We start from the raw sequence: 17,220 nt of genomic DNA on the forward strand, positions 1-17,220 counted from the left end.
AAATTTTGCCGACAAAAAAGGAAAAAATAATAATAATAACTAGACTCTTGTTGCTATAGCAACAAAAAGGTCTTCCGTTTTGATATACATGTGTCAATTTAACTGTAAGACATTGCTTCTCTCACATGAAAAAAAGTGGATATGATAATTATTGAGAATGATATATCTAGACGTTACTTACATGTAAAACAACGAGAATGAAACAGAAATCAATTTTTGAATTACTTTCTGTGACGACCGGAAGTAACGCCGAACTAAACAAAAATGTTCACCATTTGTACAAACATAATTCAATCTTTCCTCAAAGTTTGGTTGTTTACGTCTCAGCCAAATCTAAGATCTCTTTGAAACAATATTTTTTGTCTCGGGACCGGAAACGGACAAACGTCAGTGATTAATAAAAACAAGATCTGGCATTTCTCGTATATTCACTGTTTATTAGGCTAGATGAAACACCCAAGAAAGTCAATTAAACTTGTTAGAACATGATTTGTTTGAACCCTTCCAGTAAGAACCCGAAGTGACAATTGACAAAATTAAACCCGTTAAACACATTCCCAATCAAATTTCTATCAATTATGAGAGCTTTGTGTCTCAATCACTTACAATGACAAAAATCTCGAGGATATAAAATGTGTAAAAAGGAAAGCTACATAGAGATATTTGAGATATCTCACCGGAAGTAAACTTTATTTGCTAATTTAACATTATATAGATGACATAGGTAATATGGTAAACTGATATTTTCATTTAAAGTAAAATGAATAAAATATGAAAAAAACTCATTTTTGAATTGCTTCCGGTGACGACCGGAAGTTACGCCGAACAAAACAAAATAGTGTAAACACATGTACATACATAGGTCTATCATCCCACAAAGTTTGATTGTTCAAGTCGTCACCGTTTTTGAGATCTCTAGGAATCAATGTTTTTTGTCTCGGGACAGGAAACGGACAAACGGGAGTGTTCGATGAAAATGAAAGTTAGTATTTCTTAACCATTAGACAACAGGACTTTATTGACTATCAATTTGTCTTACTTTGTTAAACAAAAACAGTAAATCTCTTAAACAACATGGATTGTTTGAACTCTTCCGGTGTGGACTGGAAGTGACGGTTGATAAAATAAAAACGGTTAAACACATCTTCTATCAAATGTCTATCATCCATGTAAGTTTCGTGTCTTGGTCACTTACATTTTATGAGATCTCGCTGTCATAATATTTGTTTTAAAAAGACAACCTGAGATCTTTGAGATATCTCACCGGAAGTAAACTTTATTTGCTAATTTAACATTATATAGATGACATATGTAATATGGTATACTGATTTTTTCATTTAAAGTAAAATGAATATGTAATATGGTATACTGATTTTTTCATTTAAAGTAAAATGAATAAAATATGAAAAAAAACTTATTTTTGAAGTGCTTCCGGTGACGACCGGAAGTTTCGCCGAACAAAACAAAATAGTGTAAACACATGTACATACGTAGGTCTATCATCCCAGAAAGTTGATTGTTCAAGTCGTCACCGTTTTTGAGATCTCTAGGAATCAATGTTTTTTGTCTCGGGACAGGAAACGGACAAACGGAAGTGTTCGATGAAAATGAAAGTTAGTATTTCTTAACCATTAGACAACAGGACTTTATTGATTATCAATTTGACTTACTTTGTCAAACAAAAACAGTAAATCTCTTAAACAACATGGATTGTTTGAACTCTTCCGGTGTGGACTGGAAGTGACGGTTGACAAAATAAAAACGGGTAAACAAATTTTCTATCAAATGTCTATCATCCGTGTAAGTTTCGCGTCTTGGTCACTTACAGTTTATAATATCTCGCTGTCATAATATTTGTTTTAAAAAGACAACCTGAGATATTTGAGATATCTCACCGGAAGTAGAATTTTTTTGTTGATATAACATCGCATAGAAAACCTATGTAAAGATTTGTATTTATATATTTATTATATGGAAAAGGAATTTAATGCTTATAAATAATTATTTTTAAAGTGCTTCCGGTGACGACCGGAAGTTACGCCGAACAAAACAAAATAGTTTAAACACATCTACAGCTATAGGTCTATCATCCCTCAAAGTTTGGATGTCCAAGTGCTTGCCGATTCTGAGATCTCGAGGGAACAAGGTTGTTTGATGTTGGACAGGAAACGGACGACCGGAAATGAATTTTTAAAAAATGAAAAAACAGCTTGAGATATTATCATTCTCTATCATCCCTGAAAATTTCAGGGAAATCTATCAAGCCATCTCTGAGAAATTCTGCCGACAAAAAAAAGGGGGGGGGGAGAAAGAAACAAAGAAAAAACATTACAATCACTTGAAAACGGAAGACCTTAATAAAAATAACATTACAATCACTATAAGACCTTAATGATTAAAGCTAAAAAAAAACACCTCAGTTATGAATACAGAATAATGGAAATTCACGGTGTAAAAAAACATTGATTAACCAGGAACTAAGGTATGCCTAATAACAATAGATTTAAGACCTACATGTATTTTTAGCTAGCAATTTGAGGCTCGCTAAAATGGATTGAATTTAAATGACAAGATGAATCATTCCTAACCTTTGAGTATTGATTAAGTTATCAAATCATAAGTATATTCACAGCGTAATGATCCATATCTCTACAATAATGTATGATTAACAATTACATGTATTTTATATATATTGCAGGAAAATGTGTAAGGGTTTGGATTATCATTAACTACAAGCATCACAATAATCCCTAATACATAATTTACCAATTTTGATTATGAGCTAGTCCTTGATTACAAAATAATAATGTATATTGTTGTTGCTTTTTGCCCCTCCTTTTCCCTGTTTTCCTTAAGCTTAAACTAATTAACTTTTAGAGACAGAGAGATTCCAACATTGTTGACATTCTAAAGCGCTAACCTATAAAGAAATATAATTTTTACGGACATTTTTAAAGGTATACTTGCTATGGAACTTATAGCGTGAGAAGCAATCCGTCAAACATATAATTTTATTTTACCATATCCATTTGTCAAGATATTATTCTATATAATATTTACTATTAATGAAAGTTTAAGTTCATGAAATAAGTGAAATTTGCCAAATAGCCCATAAAAGTAGATCCAGTGTTCTGTGATGTCACACTTTTTTTGTAAAATTTTGAATTCTTTAAAAATTGTGCAAGGTAGTTTTATTTATTTTATGTGAATATAATCACATGGATGTAATTAGAGTTATTGGTAGGTTAAAGATATTGTCGCACTTAATTTTATACTAAATTTCCAAATTTTTATAGATCTGATCTATGCAAAGGGGAAATAACTCTTTTTCTGACTTTTCTCTCAGTTGTATGTTTAAATCCTATAGTTTTTCTTACTCCAACGATTAATTTTAAAATATTTTTGTAATTTTAGTTTTCTGATAAAATTGACATTAAAATTAAACAAGAACAACAAATTTCTGCCTACAAAATTTTACTTTTAACCAAAAAAAATACGGTTTTCTGATGCTAAAATATGCTTTAGTTTATGTTTATCTGGCATCTCAAAAAGTGTGATGACATGTATATTTTTTCTAACAATTGATGACAATTAAGTCTATTAAGTTGATATCAGTTTGGTTTTTCAACTTTCCTCAGAAAATTTTACGAGTATGGAGTTACCTTAATTTTTTTTGTTGTTGATGTATTCTGATATATCAGGCCCAATGAGCGTACAACTTGCGCATAAAATAGATGTGATATGGTTTAAACAAATGTGTATACTCTGTTTTGAACATTAAAGTCTTATTCATCAATAATTGACAATTAGTTTTATAAAGACGGACGTTTTGCCATCATTTTCAATTATTTTTTTTCTTTTTAATTTTTGAGGTTTGGAATTAAGTTGAAAAAATATATTAGATAAATCCACTATTCCAAGTAAAAAAAAAATATGCAAGATAGAAAAATGGCAGAAAAGAAAACATGTCAACATTACGTGTTCATTGCAATTTGTTACTTTTATCATCGAATCTTGTAGTATTCGTTGGAATTGTTAAATACGCAAAGGTGACAAGAGATGAAGCGATATTTTGAATTAGAGTGACGTCAAATTTGAAAGTAAATTTGTTTGTTGACTCTCTTATATATCTATCTATCTATCTATCTATCTATCTATCTATCTATCTATCTATCTATCTATCTATCTATCTATCTATCTATCTATCTATCTATCTATCTATCTATCTATCTATCTATCTATCCATCTATCTATCTATCTATATGTTCAGGGACAAATTGGTTACTCTGGAAAAACAGTGACAGTATTTGGATATGGATTGTTAGACTCGTGTGGACTTGTTTTTTTTAAAGTAAACAAAAAATATATCCTGACCGGCAAGTACTCTTTAGTAGTAATTACTTTAACAATATTTGAAATTATAAACCATTTACTCTTTAAAAAAAAGATATTTATTTAATAAAAAGCATAGTAAAGTAAATGAAAAGGAACACACTGAAATAGACACATAACTTCAATTTTATTCTATGTTTTTTTATGTCCTTTTTTACAGTAAGCAAGTACAGTACGCCAAACAGAATGATGCTAGGTACTTATTATGAGCCAACAACAGCTAATCTGAATAGATTTAAGAAATATGACTGCTCTTGCAAGGTAAGACCTACAATCGTTTGAATGCATAGTATTCACTTCTCACTATTAATTTCCAATTAATTTAAACCCGCCAGACAGTTTTGTAGCAAACTAAAATGTGAAAAACATATGATTTAATATTTAAAAATATGAATGGATAAATGAAAATAACTCAAATATTTGGAATTTTTAAAGATTTATATTTAAACATCTTGTAAAAACTTTTTTTAAGGTCGAGGTTAATATTCCAGAACAGCCTTTCTTTGGAGAACCTGCTCCCATTGGAGACAAATGTGTGATCACAGAGCGTGAATACAACTGTCATTTTGACGAGGGCTACTGCGCCCGACGACCATCTAACAGTTATGGACCGAGGTCACCTTGTCAATGGGTTGCTCCTACCACACCGTGTCCTCAATAATCAGACCGATAATATCAGACTCGTAGAATATTATTTCACAAGAATTAAAAGGATCGCTTGAAATAATTACTCTTTAATAACTACATTTACGACTGTTTTTGCCTGTGATAAATGTAACACTATGAGTCGCTTGTGTAAAAGATAGTAAAATTCATTTCCTCAATTAAACCTTACTCTAACCCTAACCCTGACTATTTAAAATTTGATAGTACAATTGCTTTAAGTTATAAGGAATCATTCTGTGAATATTATTAGATGACCAAGTACGGACGTGATTCAATCTATCATAAAGCCCTTTGAGCTTTGTTTAATTTGATAACGGTATTTAATTACCTCGAAATACTTGATATTGATTCCTTATTCCTTAAATTTTTTTTAGGTCCGAACTTATTGTTCTCAGATAAAACATACTCAGAATGCCGTTATTAAACAATGTGCTCTCTATTTTATCTTTTAAAAATATGTGAAATCAAACAGCCCAGTATCTTCATACATTTATTTTGAAGTTTGGTATCCCTGTATCATTTTGTTTAAAGTTTAGCAGCACTAAATTGAACAATGGTTTAAAAATTTACAATTACTAGTTCATCGTTGGATATGTGTTTCTTCTTATCTCTCTCTCTCTCTCTCTCTCTCTCTCTCTCTCTCTCTCTCTGACTGATAAGTAATTGAGAATAAAGACAATTTATTGATATCATTTCTGTCTTTTTAAGATTAAAAGGTGAACAATCTTTTTGATTGTTTTGATTGTAACAATCGTTTTGACTACATTTGGTTGCCACATAAAAGTGTTGATACTGCTTTTATATCAAACACCAAGTACTGGTTTTTATTACAAATCTTTCAAGTAAACAAGCATCATCAGCAAAAGGTAGTTTGATTAATACAAATCTTGTTGTCATAACATTTTATGTGTATGTTACTTCATACCAAGAGCAACACGTTAAAAAGTATATTGTTCAGAATGTAGGAATTATCTTTGTTTTGTCGTGCTATTGTGTTAATTACACGATTTCTAACTATTGCCATACGGCGAGTTATATCTTTGCAAAAATGTAACAAAGTCCAAACCATAGTCTATGCTTTGACATATAGTATTCTATATGAATACATATTCGTACATGTAACAGATATTAACCCCCCCCCCCTAAACTGTCATTAAAATAAATTGGCAAATACTATTATAAAAAATAAATTAACATGAACGAATAACACCTTTTTATTGTTAGTAGACATGTGCTGCATAAAAAAAACCAAACTAAAGTTACCTTGTAGACTATTTGCTCTCGAACAATAAGATGTCTTTTCACCTTCCACCAATTTTTTAAAATTATAGTATGGATATAACCGTGTTAACTCAAACCGTTATCCTTTCAATGCTAGAATGTAGTTTAGAAATAAAACAAGTACGGTAGCACCGTCTTCAATCAAAAATGGACATATAAAACATAGGAAAGTAGAGATGAAAAAATGACAAAAACAATCTGTCAACCATATCAAAAATCAATGAAATTAAATACAAATTCAAAGCAGAGCAACAGGTACCTCTAAAAAAGATAGAGGTAAGATAAGGTACCATGGTGGAGTGAGCATCCTCTGCTGACCGGTCACACCTGCCGTGTGCTCTTTGTCGTAATGGAGAAAAACAACAGGAAAGTCCGTAGATAATTAGGTGATTATTTATGGTCTTATAATTAGTATGAAAAAGACAGTCAGCATGCGTTCTGACAGCCCGTTCTGACATGCGTTCAGCATGCGTTCTAACAACCCGTTAAGAGATGCATTCATAAAGAACAAGCTTTAAAGAACGTTGATGCATAAACATTCACATCCAGGTTAAGTCAAATGAGTGTGTTCCTATTGATACTGTTTATGTAAAATTTATGCATTTGTCAACGATCGACTGAACATGGCTACCATCATTTTTTTATCGAAGTTTTATCTATTGTAGGTTTATATAACTTTTTAATATATCTATATAATGAGACAAAAAGTTGTTACATAGAATATCGATGCTTTTCTTTGTAAGGAATTTTGTATAAAAGCGATAAGCTTAAACTTAACATGCAGAGGTAATAACATCGCTAAAACTCAGAGTGAATGCAAATTTATATCTCTTACATATGCAACTTTTTTTGTAGACAAAGACATGTTAATTTATTTTATAAATAACAAGATATAAAAAAAACAACATACCAACAATATCCTTTGAATCACTGAATAAAAATAATCCCAAACAATTATGATGTTACATTGATAAATATTTCATGAATTTGTCAGACAATTTTTCGGGAATATGAAACAGTAAAAGAAAAATACATGTAATGGCCTTTTAATGAATGAAAAACCTACTTTGTTTGGCCCCCTATGCTTCAATTCACTAGTTCAATACAGTTAATGACTAGTGATCGGTTTTGAATAAGAACGTATGTTTCACTACAAAAAAATGTAAATAAAAAGACAGGCGGACATGAAAATTATGAAAATTATTTATAATATCTGCGTTTAAAGTGTGTTATTAACCTATTGCTGCACTTTTCCTGATTAATTTGTTTCTTCCTGCTACATCTTAAATAATTCATCTATTGTATAGCATACTACAAACAACCAATATTTTATTATCGCTGTCGCTACTAGAATGGTCTTGTCAGTTTCCGTATCTTAACGTAATCAGGAAAGGGCTGTTGCCAGTTTCCCTATTAAAACCAACGATTTACTGTTCTGATAGAACAGTGTGCTCTATGATACTTAATTAAGAACGTGATATATACGAGATCGTTATGTTGTAAAAGCTTTGCTGTGAGTTTGTGTCTCGTTTTTATAGTTTCTGGACGAGTGATTAGTAAAAGCAATCATGAATTCTATTTCTAATGAAAAAGAAGGAACGTTTGGTGTATCATCCATGGATTTTTCAGTGTTGTGCTTTAAAGTTATACTAAATAAAATGGCTTTTGCGTGGAAAATGTAAGGTACTATATAGCTAGAGTGACACTTGTGTATTAGGTTTCCCGTTTTAGATTAATTTGCATACACATAGTGATATCGTAAAGTCAAATTACCGTCAAATAAAATGAATATATTAATTGCAAGTTGTGTTGCTGTCCTAAATTAATTTCAATATTGTTTAATTGTTACATCGTAATGTCTTTATTTAGATTGTCTATGCATTGTTTGCTAGTTGACATCAGTGATAATATTTTTTTCCTGATTTCAGATTGATAAGATAAGCAACCATGGACCATCGTCATTGTGCCCAAGATGTTTTACGGTGTCGTTTATGCAAAACACCAGCCCCTCCTATGTACTGTGACATTTGTCACATACATCTATGTAAAGGCTGCGTGGGGGAACATCTATCCAACCAACCTTTACAACACACAGTTGTTCCATTTAACGAGCGTGGTTCGACTATTATATGTCCAAAGCATTCCCCTAAATTGTGTGAACTTTACTGTGAACAGTGTGACAATCCCATTTGTGTGCTGTGTGCTTCATCTGAAGAGCATCAGTGTCATAAGTTTGTTGACTTGACGAATGCACTTGAAAGGCATAAACAGATTGTACAACAAGATTTACATGAATTGGAAAATGTTATTTATCCGAAATATCAAGAAATTGCATCTTCCTTCCCGATCAAGATGGCTGATCTCAATGACAACTCAAAGAAACTGACGGAAGCTTTTGACAAACATGGAAAACAATTGCATATGGAGATAGATACCATTATCGCAAATTTAAAATTTGATCTTGAAGAAATGGATTTGAAATATATTACTTTCTTAAATGAACAGGAAGACGAAATTACTCGAAAGGTTTCTGAAATCACTCAGACCATTGCTGACTTAAAGAAATTACTGAACACAAATGATTTCAGCCAGGTATCTGTGTACAAATCCATGAATGCTGAATTTAGACAATTGCCTCCTCAAATTTCAGTTTCCCTACCACGTTTTACTCCACAAACAATTAACAGAGAACAAATTTATCAGCAGTTTGGCTTCATGTCAGAGTTAGTTTTTAAAACAGAAAAACCAGATAGACTGCTAATTGATGAACCAAAAGTGATCTCAGTCACCGAAACCGAGTTCGGAGAAAGTAAAAATTTACATAGTGTGTCCTGTCTAAATCAGGAAGAAGTATGGGCATGTGGTCAGGATAATATGATCAGACTTTACAATCTCAAGGGAGAACTAGTAAAGGCAATCCATACCAAGACCGGAAATAATCCAGAAAATATAACAGTCACGAGAAATGGCGATCTGCTATATACTGATGCAGATAAAAGATCTGTAAACATAGTGAAACATTTACATATTCAAAAAATAATCAAGTGTTGGGGATGGAGACCCTTTGGTGTTACTAGCACTTCCTCCGGCGATCTTCTAGTTGCCATGGACAGTGACGACTATAAACATACAAGAATTGTGCGTTACTCTGGTTCAATTCTGCTGAATTGTATTGAGATAGCCGACAATGGACAACCTCTCTTTTCATCTGGCCGTTACATTAGATACATCAACGAGAATAAAAACCACGATATATGTGTATCCGACTGGTACGCCGGAGCAGTAGTGGTGGTCAATCCGACCGGGAAACTCCGGTTTACCTACACTGGTCCTCCATCTAAAACAAAGGGGTCGCTTTATCCGTACGGGATCACAACAGACAGCCAGAGTCGAATCCTGATAGCCGATGATAAAAACAACTGTATTCACATCATAAATCAGGACGGATGGTTCCTCCGCTTTATTGACAACTGTGATTTACACAGTCCATGGGGTTTATGTGTTGACACAAACGATAACCTCTTTGTGGCAGAAAAGGAAGGTCAAATAAAGAAAATTCAATATTATATGTAAACAAAGTCTGTCTATATATAATGTGAAATGTTGTATAAACCAATAAACTGTTTTGAAAAACGATATATTACATCTAATAAATTAAGACTGTTGGCAAATGAACTAATGCCTGCACCAGAGTACTTGCGTACACCTTTGGTATTCCAACACGTGTGAGATCATGTCCATAAACTATAATTAAATTGTACCTAGTAAGTAATTATTGTGAAATTAATTAAAATTCTGCTTTCATTTTCGATAATCAAGCCTGAAATAGCAAAAATGAGATAAAGGTGGTGGACACGTTTTGGCGGATCAAGGCAGGGGTAATTTGCATCAAAATATATGCGTGCAATGAAGTAATATTAAATAATTTAGCTAAGAGTGAATACATTTACTGGGAACTTATTTAGAGTACACATATAAGTTAAGATTTGACAAATGTTGAATTGATAAAATGAGCCAATTCGTTTCTCAAATTTGCGATTTTAGTTCTGATACTTATTCACTTGCAAAACACGACCCCTGGCGATTGAATGGGATAGCACTTTCCTGCACGGGGTAACAAAGAACGCGGGCTGACTAATTATTGTAAGGCGGAAAGTGTAGGCCGAGTTTTTATGCTTCGCAGTTTGATACTTTGGATTGGACTGCGATAAATAAAAAAAAATGTGAAAAAATAAACTGGAATAATTTGATGCAATGTTAGTTTTTTAGGGTAAGAAGTAGTGTAGGGCGAGTTAACCATCAGGTAGATACTTTGAATCTGACAACTTTGGTTTAACATATGCAAATGAATATGCTGACACTATCTTTTTATATAATTTCATACATTTTAATATTATGGCAGATTGGTAATCAACCTTGGACATTGATTTGTTAACAGTGAACAGATTGTGTTTCTGATAAATGATGTAGGCATAAAACGGTGAAGTTGAATGGGGTGACCCCCCTTTTTTTCAAAACAGACTTTTATTTAAATTTATGATCAGAAACAATTATAATAATACAAATTATATCACGTTTGCCTTTAAAAACAAATTTAGAGAAAGATGTACTAAATATCTACGCACTGGTTTGATTTAAAATTAAAAAAAAGTTTATTTTTTGAGTCAGATGCAAAGTTTAGAAAAGCAACTGAGAAGAAATCGGTCAAAGTATATACAAAAATGATTTAAAAAAATATCGTCTAACATATTAAGTATTGTTTCAGTTTGTGTTGTGTTTATTCCCGCGCTTGCGCGGGGCTTCTTCTAGTTTGTTTTAAATTTATGTTAAGCAAATAAGTGTAAGTCCCATGGTCTTGCCAATGTCTTATGGTTCTGCTAAAGGCCAGTTTTTTTAGCCGACGTCTATTGCTCAGGCGAAACTCAGATAATCCGTCTGTTTAAGATACCTCGCGCCAACGTGCGATGATAAACTATACCAAGTTAATGTCTTCTGTGTTGAAAGCTGCATATGACAAAGCCCGGTGATATTGGAATATCAACAGTAGTTACTGTTAAGTTATGTTGACTTCCTTTGAAAAAATTTAAATGATATACAACTATTGTTTATACACTTATTCTAATAGAGCATTAGAAATCCGGTGTAAACGACATCGAACCTGGACTCGTTCTTTGTACGTTATTAAATAAGGTGTGGTATGGAAATTGAAAAACAAATTGGAAACATATACACTGGTCTATTTCGTTATATTCTGTACTGATAAATAACACGTTATGATATTTAGTGTGGAATTGTACATTCATCATTTGCTTTTCTCTGCATGATAAAGCACCACCAATATCAACCACTTGCCGTTTTAATATAGGATGCCTCCACAAGGTACCAATAACCTGGTACATTTCATTTTTTAAACTACAATGTACATTTATTTTCAGATTAACATGTAATTCTCGACATTTTCTCTGCTAATGTGCAGGGCCTTGATTTATTTTCGTGTATTATACACTTAATTTGCCTCATTTTTTTCAGGCCATGATTCTAGAAACCGTGGGAGTAAGACCGCTGGTATTGTTTGTAATGCACGTTGTATGGGTACACTTACAGAGTCACAGTTTACATTGTCAAAATGCTCCATTCTTTATTAAATTCCTGTTTATTTCCGTTTTTATTCAAACTCCATTGTTCCTTGCATAAAAACACTTCTCGCCATTACATAATAAGCCACCTGTTGACTTGTCGCGTGGTCAATGTTTGTTTAACAATTTCCGGTGATTCATGCACTTGTGTCGGACCCAGGTTTATCGGCTATTTGAAAAATATGTCCATCGTATATTTTCCGTTATGCAATTACTGTTCTCAAAAATGAAAATGAAAATCAGCACCATAATCACGATCAAAGAGGGTTAACATATTTCAGAAGCAAGACCTAAAATTAATCCAGTGCAACATTATTCTCCAAATCAGATGTTGCCTAATCCGGCCAAATTTTTCAGAACCACCCTCCGCCGATTAGACAAGTTTTACTGTATTGTGAAGTAAAATATTATGAAAAACCAAACCTTGTGTTATACGTATTTTACGTAAACTTACTTGCAGTGCCTCATGAAACTTCTTCAATCTTCACTTTTAATGTGTTAATTCTTCTCTTCTAATAGCCCTTCAAGATTTAAACAGTTCTCCGTAGATGAATTGAACAAGCATTGTTAACCATCAGAATATAGCCCACCAATAAGAAAATTTATTTATAGCGAGCGCAGCTCCCCGGCGCGCAGCGCCGGCGAGCAAAGCGAGCTCTAAGAACCAGTGTGCGCGGGAAAAAGAACGAGCTAAACCTACAGTTCATCATACAAATTTTTTTGTCTTCGTCCCATAATGCTCTCTAATGTTTTCACCCGTGGTCCTATGCCAAAAATGGCCGACTTTTAACGTGTAATTTACGGTGACTTAAAGTTTAAAGACACGTTTTGAGTGCTGCATATGCTTTGGCTAGATTCAAAAGATTTGTTATATGCTTCCAACCTTCGTATTGAGTGGAGAAACGCAAACAAAGACGAACAAAATCATGGATGACGTCACAGTGCACTCGCGCTATATTTCCCGCGATAAATTTAGAGGTGGATTAAACATCTGTAATGAGTGTACTAGCTATTTCAGTAAAGACTGCGATAACTGCCTCATTGACATATGATTTGTTTTTAATTTTTTTTTAATATAGAGATTATATAAATAAATACTAGCAAGAGCCATACTTTACTGTCATATCGATCCATTTTTAAGCTAATTGTACATGCATGTACAGAAGGCAGGTATACAAGTATATGAGTAGGGAGGAAACAAACAATAGGACATTTTGAACTAAATAAAAAGGAAAAAATGAAAAAAAAATAAACAGTTAAAAAATTTATGTAGATATTGCATATAGTCTGGCCATTAAATTTAAGTGGGATATTACACACCTACAAACAGGGGTCAGGCTCTCTCTCTCTCTCTCTCTCTCTCTCTCTCTCTCTCTCTCTCTCTCTCTCTCTCTCTCTCTCTCTCTCTCGGGGTAGGGGGTTGCGCTGTATGTATCATAACCATTAAAATTAATACCTTAACCATACTTATTGTAGAGAAATACTCTCTCAAAAATTCTTAAACGTTCGTTGATACCTAAATAACACTAGGTCGACAATGATGCAAGGTATTTGTAATTTTTGCTGCGCTCGCCAGAACGGTAGCACCGTAAAACATATTAAATTTTGAAATAGCTTTACAGAACTGTCCAGAATGCTTAGTAATCTTTATTACGTTAACTTAGCCCACCCCCTCTTTTTCAAATATGTAATTAGCCCGGTCTGTGATGTATATTCTTATGAATACTGCAAACAAATTCAGTATTGCACTAAAAAACATTAATGTATATTGGGTAACTTCCTTTGAATACAAGTACAAGTTATACACTTATTTAAGTAAAAAAAAACCAAACAAACAAAAAACTCTAAAATCTTGATATTTTGAACGCTTAAGTTTTTCATTGGTCTAAAATGTCACCCTTTTATTTTATAATGGAACGTGACAATTGAATAAATGTATTTGTCCCAATGGTGATGATTAAGGTTGATGATTTGTCCCAATGGTGATGATTAGGGTTGATGCTTTGTCTACTTATCTCGAAATTTTACATTATTCAATACCGAAACTGTTTTTGATGGGTTATTTTATTTGCAGTAGTTTTTCCTTTAAAACTCTTAAATTGGAGTAGCCTCGCTTTGAAATTACCTCACTGTGTTATGTCTGGAGCAAAATAAATGTGTCAGTTTCCAAAATTGCACAAACCTCTGAAACGTATATAATAAAAAAGCATCAAAACGTTGAAAGTAAACAAGGGTTCAGTGAAGATTTCAAAACACCATACAAAAGAGAACAGTGAGATTGAGAATTTTAAAGAGTTCGACCGCGTAAAAAATTATTGAGATGTAAAGTAACTATTAGTAATTCATATATTGACATGAATCATCGCTTTTTGTTGATAAGATACAACTAAAACGATGCTTCAGATAGTTTCTGATAGTCAACATCTAGGTAGTTTTTGGAAATATGTTGTAAATCCCATCGGTGCCAGTTGTGCCCCATTGTTAGCAGACTTATTCTTGTATTCTTACGAAGCAGAATTTATTAAAAAACTTGTACATGAAAAAATAAATCACTCGCTGTAGCCTTCAACTGAACATTCAGGTATATTGACAACGTATTATCAATTACGAATTATTATTTCCATACTTACGTCGACTCGATATATCACAATGAACTTGAAATAAAAGATACCACTGAGTCTGCGTGATGTGTTGCATATTTGGATATTTTAATGGAAATGGACATTAATTGATGTTAACCTAACAACAAAACTTTATGATAAACGCGATGACTTCAATTTTTCTATTGTCAGCTTTCTTTACTTATGTAGCAATATACCTTCGGCACCTGCGTAGTTTTTGTCTCTCATCTTATTTGATATACAAGCGCATACTCTTCGTATGAACAGTTTCGAAGGGGAGGCAAGCTACTGACAAACAAGTTGAGAGAACAGGACTATCAACAGCCTCGTTTGAAGACATCTTTTCGTAAGTTCAGTCGGTACAACGACTTTGTAAGCAAATACAATCTTCCACTGGGTTGCATACTGACTGCGGATTTTCATACTAATTGTTAGACCATAATTAATTACCTCATTGTCTACGGAGTTTTCCGATTGTTTTCCCGATTACGAAAAGAACACACGGCGGGTGTGACCGTCAGCAGAGGATGCTCACTCCTCCATGGCTCCTGATCCTAGCTACTTTCATCTTTTAGAGGCACGTGTTGCTCTGCTTTGAATTTGTACTTCGTTTTATGGATTTTTGAGATAGTTGACAATTTGTTATTGTCATTTTTTCATTCTAAAAAAAAAGGCCAAAAAGATAGTCGAACTCTATTATAGCTTGTGTTTGCATACGTACATGCACGAGTTGCACTAAATAGTTTTGCGCATAATTGACCACGGGGGTGTCATGGTCTGAATTATATTATTGTTGTAATGAGTTGCAAGGAGACAAGATACGGTGGCATTTGCAGGCAAGTATTTTACACACTTTTTGCAAAGTGGCGCTCCATATTTATTTTTATTATCTTTTCCTTTAATGATTCACATATTATACTGTATTCATAGGGAGTTGTTTCTTTACGTTCGTCATGTATAAATGTGACTAAATTGCCCTATGATATGCTTCATACGGCGAATGTGTATTTATATTTATTCACGGAGATTTTTTCCCTCAATCATCATTGGATTAAAACATAAGTCCAACTGTTACTCAATCAATTTTAATATTTCTTCAATATGTTCTCCTGACAATATTTTGGAATCCGTTTTCACTTTTACTTTAGTCAAGATACATATACAGATAGATAAATTATAAACGGCTTCATGTAAAATCACATGTTATAAATACACTACTTCTTATACACCCCAAATGTTAAAACATTGTAGTCAATTAATCACAAATCTCAGAAGAGATATTGATTATAGTTTTTAAACGCCTAGAAAGAAACACATAAACATTATTCAACACCAAAATCAATCTAAATACTCAGAAAACTATTTTAGGGTTTGCTATTTATATTTTCCTTGTTCGTTTTCCTTGTTTACCCTAATCATGTTATCAGAGCGTCAACAAGTATTAAGATAGCTAGCATTGACAAAATAGTACGTGTCATAGTGGTTTACTGAGTTAAATGAACAATTCTTGCCTTTAAAGTCAGTATGAAGGTAAAATAAAAATATTACGCTTACATAATCAATTAATCTCTCTATTAAAAAGTATATAAAAATGAATAAAAATTAAAAAGTCTAGTTTATTTTCGATTAGAATGTTACATTAAAAGAGTATCTTTTTTTCATGCAATGGATACATCTTTTTTCATTTCTTTAAATATCATGTAGATTAATGACATTGACAGAATGTTGGCGTGCTGAACGACATGCTTATTGCTGCAAAATTAATTGGACTTAACAATGATTTGTCACTTTCCCATGGTAAACGTTTTAGAATACGGAGTACAAAATATAAGCAGAGCAAATACGGACTTCTAGTAAAACAGAGGTAGGATCAGGTGCAATGGAGGGTTGAGAATCTTCTGCTGACCGGTCACACCCTCCGTGTGTCCTCGTTATCGGGAAAACCGAACAACCTGTTAACAATTAGGTAATTAATTATGGTCTAGAAATAAGTATGAAAAACGTCAGTCAGTATGTAATCCAAGAATGTATTTGCTGACAAGGTCGTTGCATTAACCATAGAACTTACAAAGCGATGACTTCAATAGAGACTGTTGATAGACCTTTTTTATCAACTTGTTTGTCAGTAGTATGCTTCCCCTCAGAAACTGTTCATACGTAAAGCATAATTACAAAAAGGGCCTGCTAACAGTTGGGCGTTATTGGTACCAATGGGAATTCAAACAGATAGTTTGAAGATCTGATTTCCAAATTTACATATATGTTCTCTATCAGAAACACAAACATCTTTTTAGTGAAAACTTCAAAGAATTTGTGTACAAAATCCAAATCGTGTTTAACAAAATAGTTTTGCAAATGACCGATAACAAGATAAGTAATTCTACGTGATCCGTTTCATTAAAAGATTATTAACATCAAAACTTAAGACATTTTTGAAAATTTATACACCCCACAAGATATATTAAAGTCTAGTCTTTTTGACAGCAGTAGTGGTAAGTTTCATTAAAAGAACATCCCTCAATGCTGTCAAAAAAGGCTGAAATTTAATATATCTTGGGGAAGGGGGTGGTTGTATAAAGTGTCAAAAATGTCGTAAGTTTTGATGCTAATCATTTTTGTAACAT

At 32.8% G+C, this 17,220-nt stretch overlaps 2 protein-coding genes and 1 long non-coding RNA gene across 4 annotated transcripts in view; 2 read left to right on the top strand and 1 right to left on the bottom strand.

Moving 5' to 3' along the window:
• The window catches only part of LOC117683192 (E3 ubiquitin-protein ligase TRIM71-like), a 182,662-nt gene that overhangs the window by 105,395 nt on the left and 60,047 nt on the right, over nt 1-17,220 (bottom strand). The window lies entirely within an intron of this gene.
• LOC136274948 (uncharacterized) lies at nt 3,909-5,642 on the top strand. The gene is made up of 3 exons (XR_010713403.1): nt 3,909-4,100; nt 4,553-4,653; nt 4,865-5,642. It is a non-coding gene; the product is annotated as an uncharacterized lncRNA (long non-coding RNA).
• LOC105334340 (tripartite motif-containing protein 2) lies at nt 7,759-9,975 on the top strand. 2 transcript variants are annotated; one of them, XM_011437739.4, is made up of 2 exons: nt 7,759-8,022; nt 8,268-9,975. In XM_011437739.4, exon 2 carries the CDS (start codon nt 8,287-8,289, stop codon nt 9,910-9,912), a length of 1,626 nt encoding a protein of 541 aa, XP_011436041.3. In that variant the 5' UTR covers nt 7,759-8,022; nt 8,268-8,286; the 3' UTR covers nt 9,913-9,975. The 2 variants fall into 2 exon arrangements, with proteins under 2 accessions (XP_011436041.3, XP_011436040.3); XM_011437738.4 differs by having other exon boundaries at nt 7,759-8,017.

This window comes from Magallana gigas, chromosome 4, assembly GCF_963853765.1.
Source record: "Magallana gigas chromosome 4, xbMagGiga1.1, whole genome shotgun sequence".
Classification (NCBI taxonomy): domain Eukaryota; kingdom Metazoa; phylum Mollusca; class Bivalvia; order Ostreida; family Ostreidae; genus Magallana; species Magallana gigas.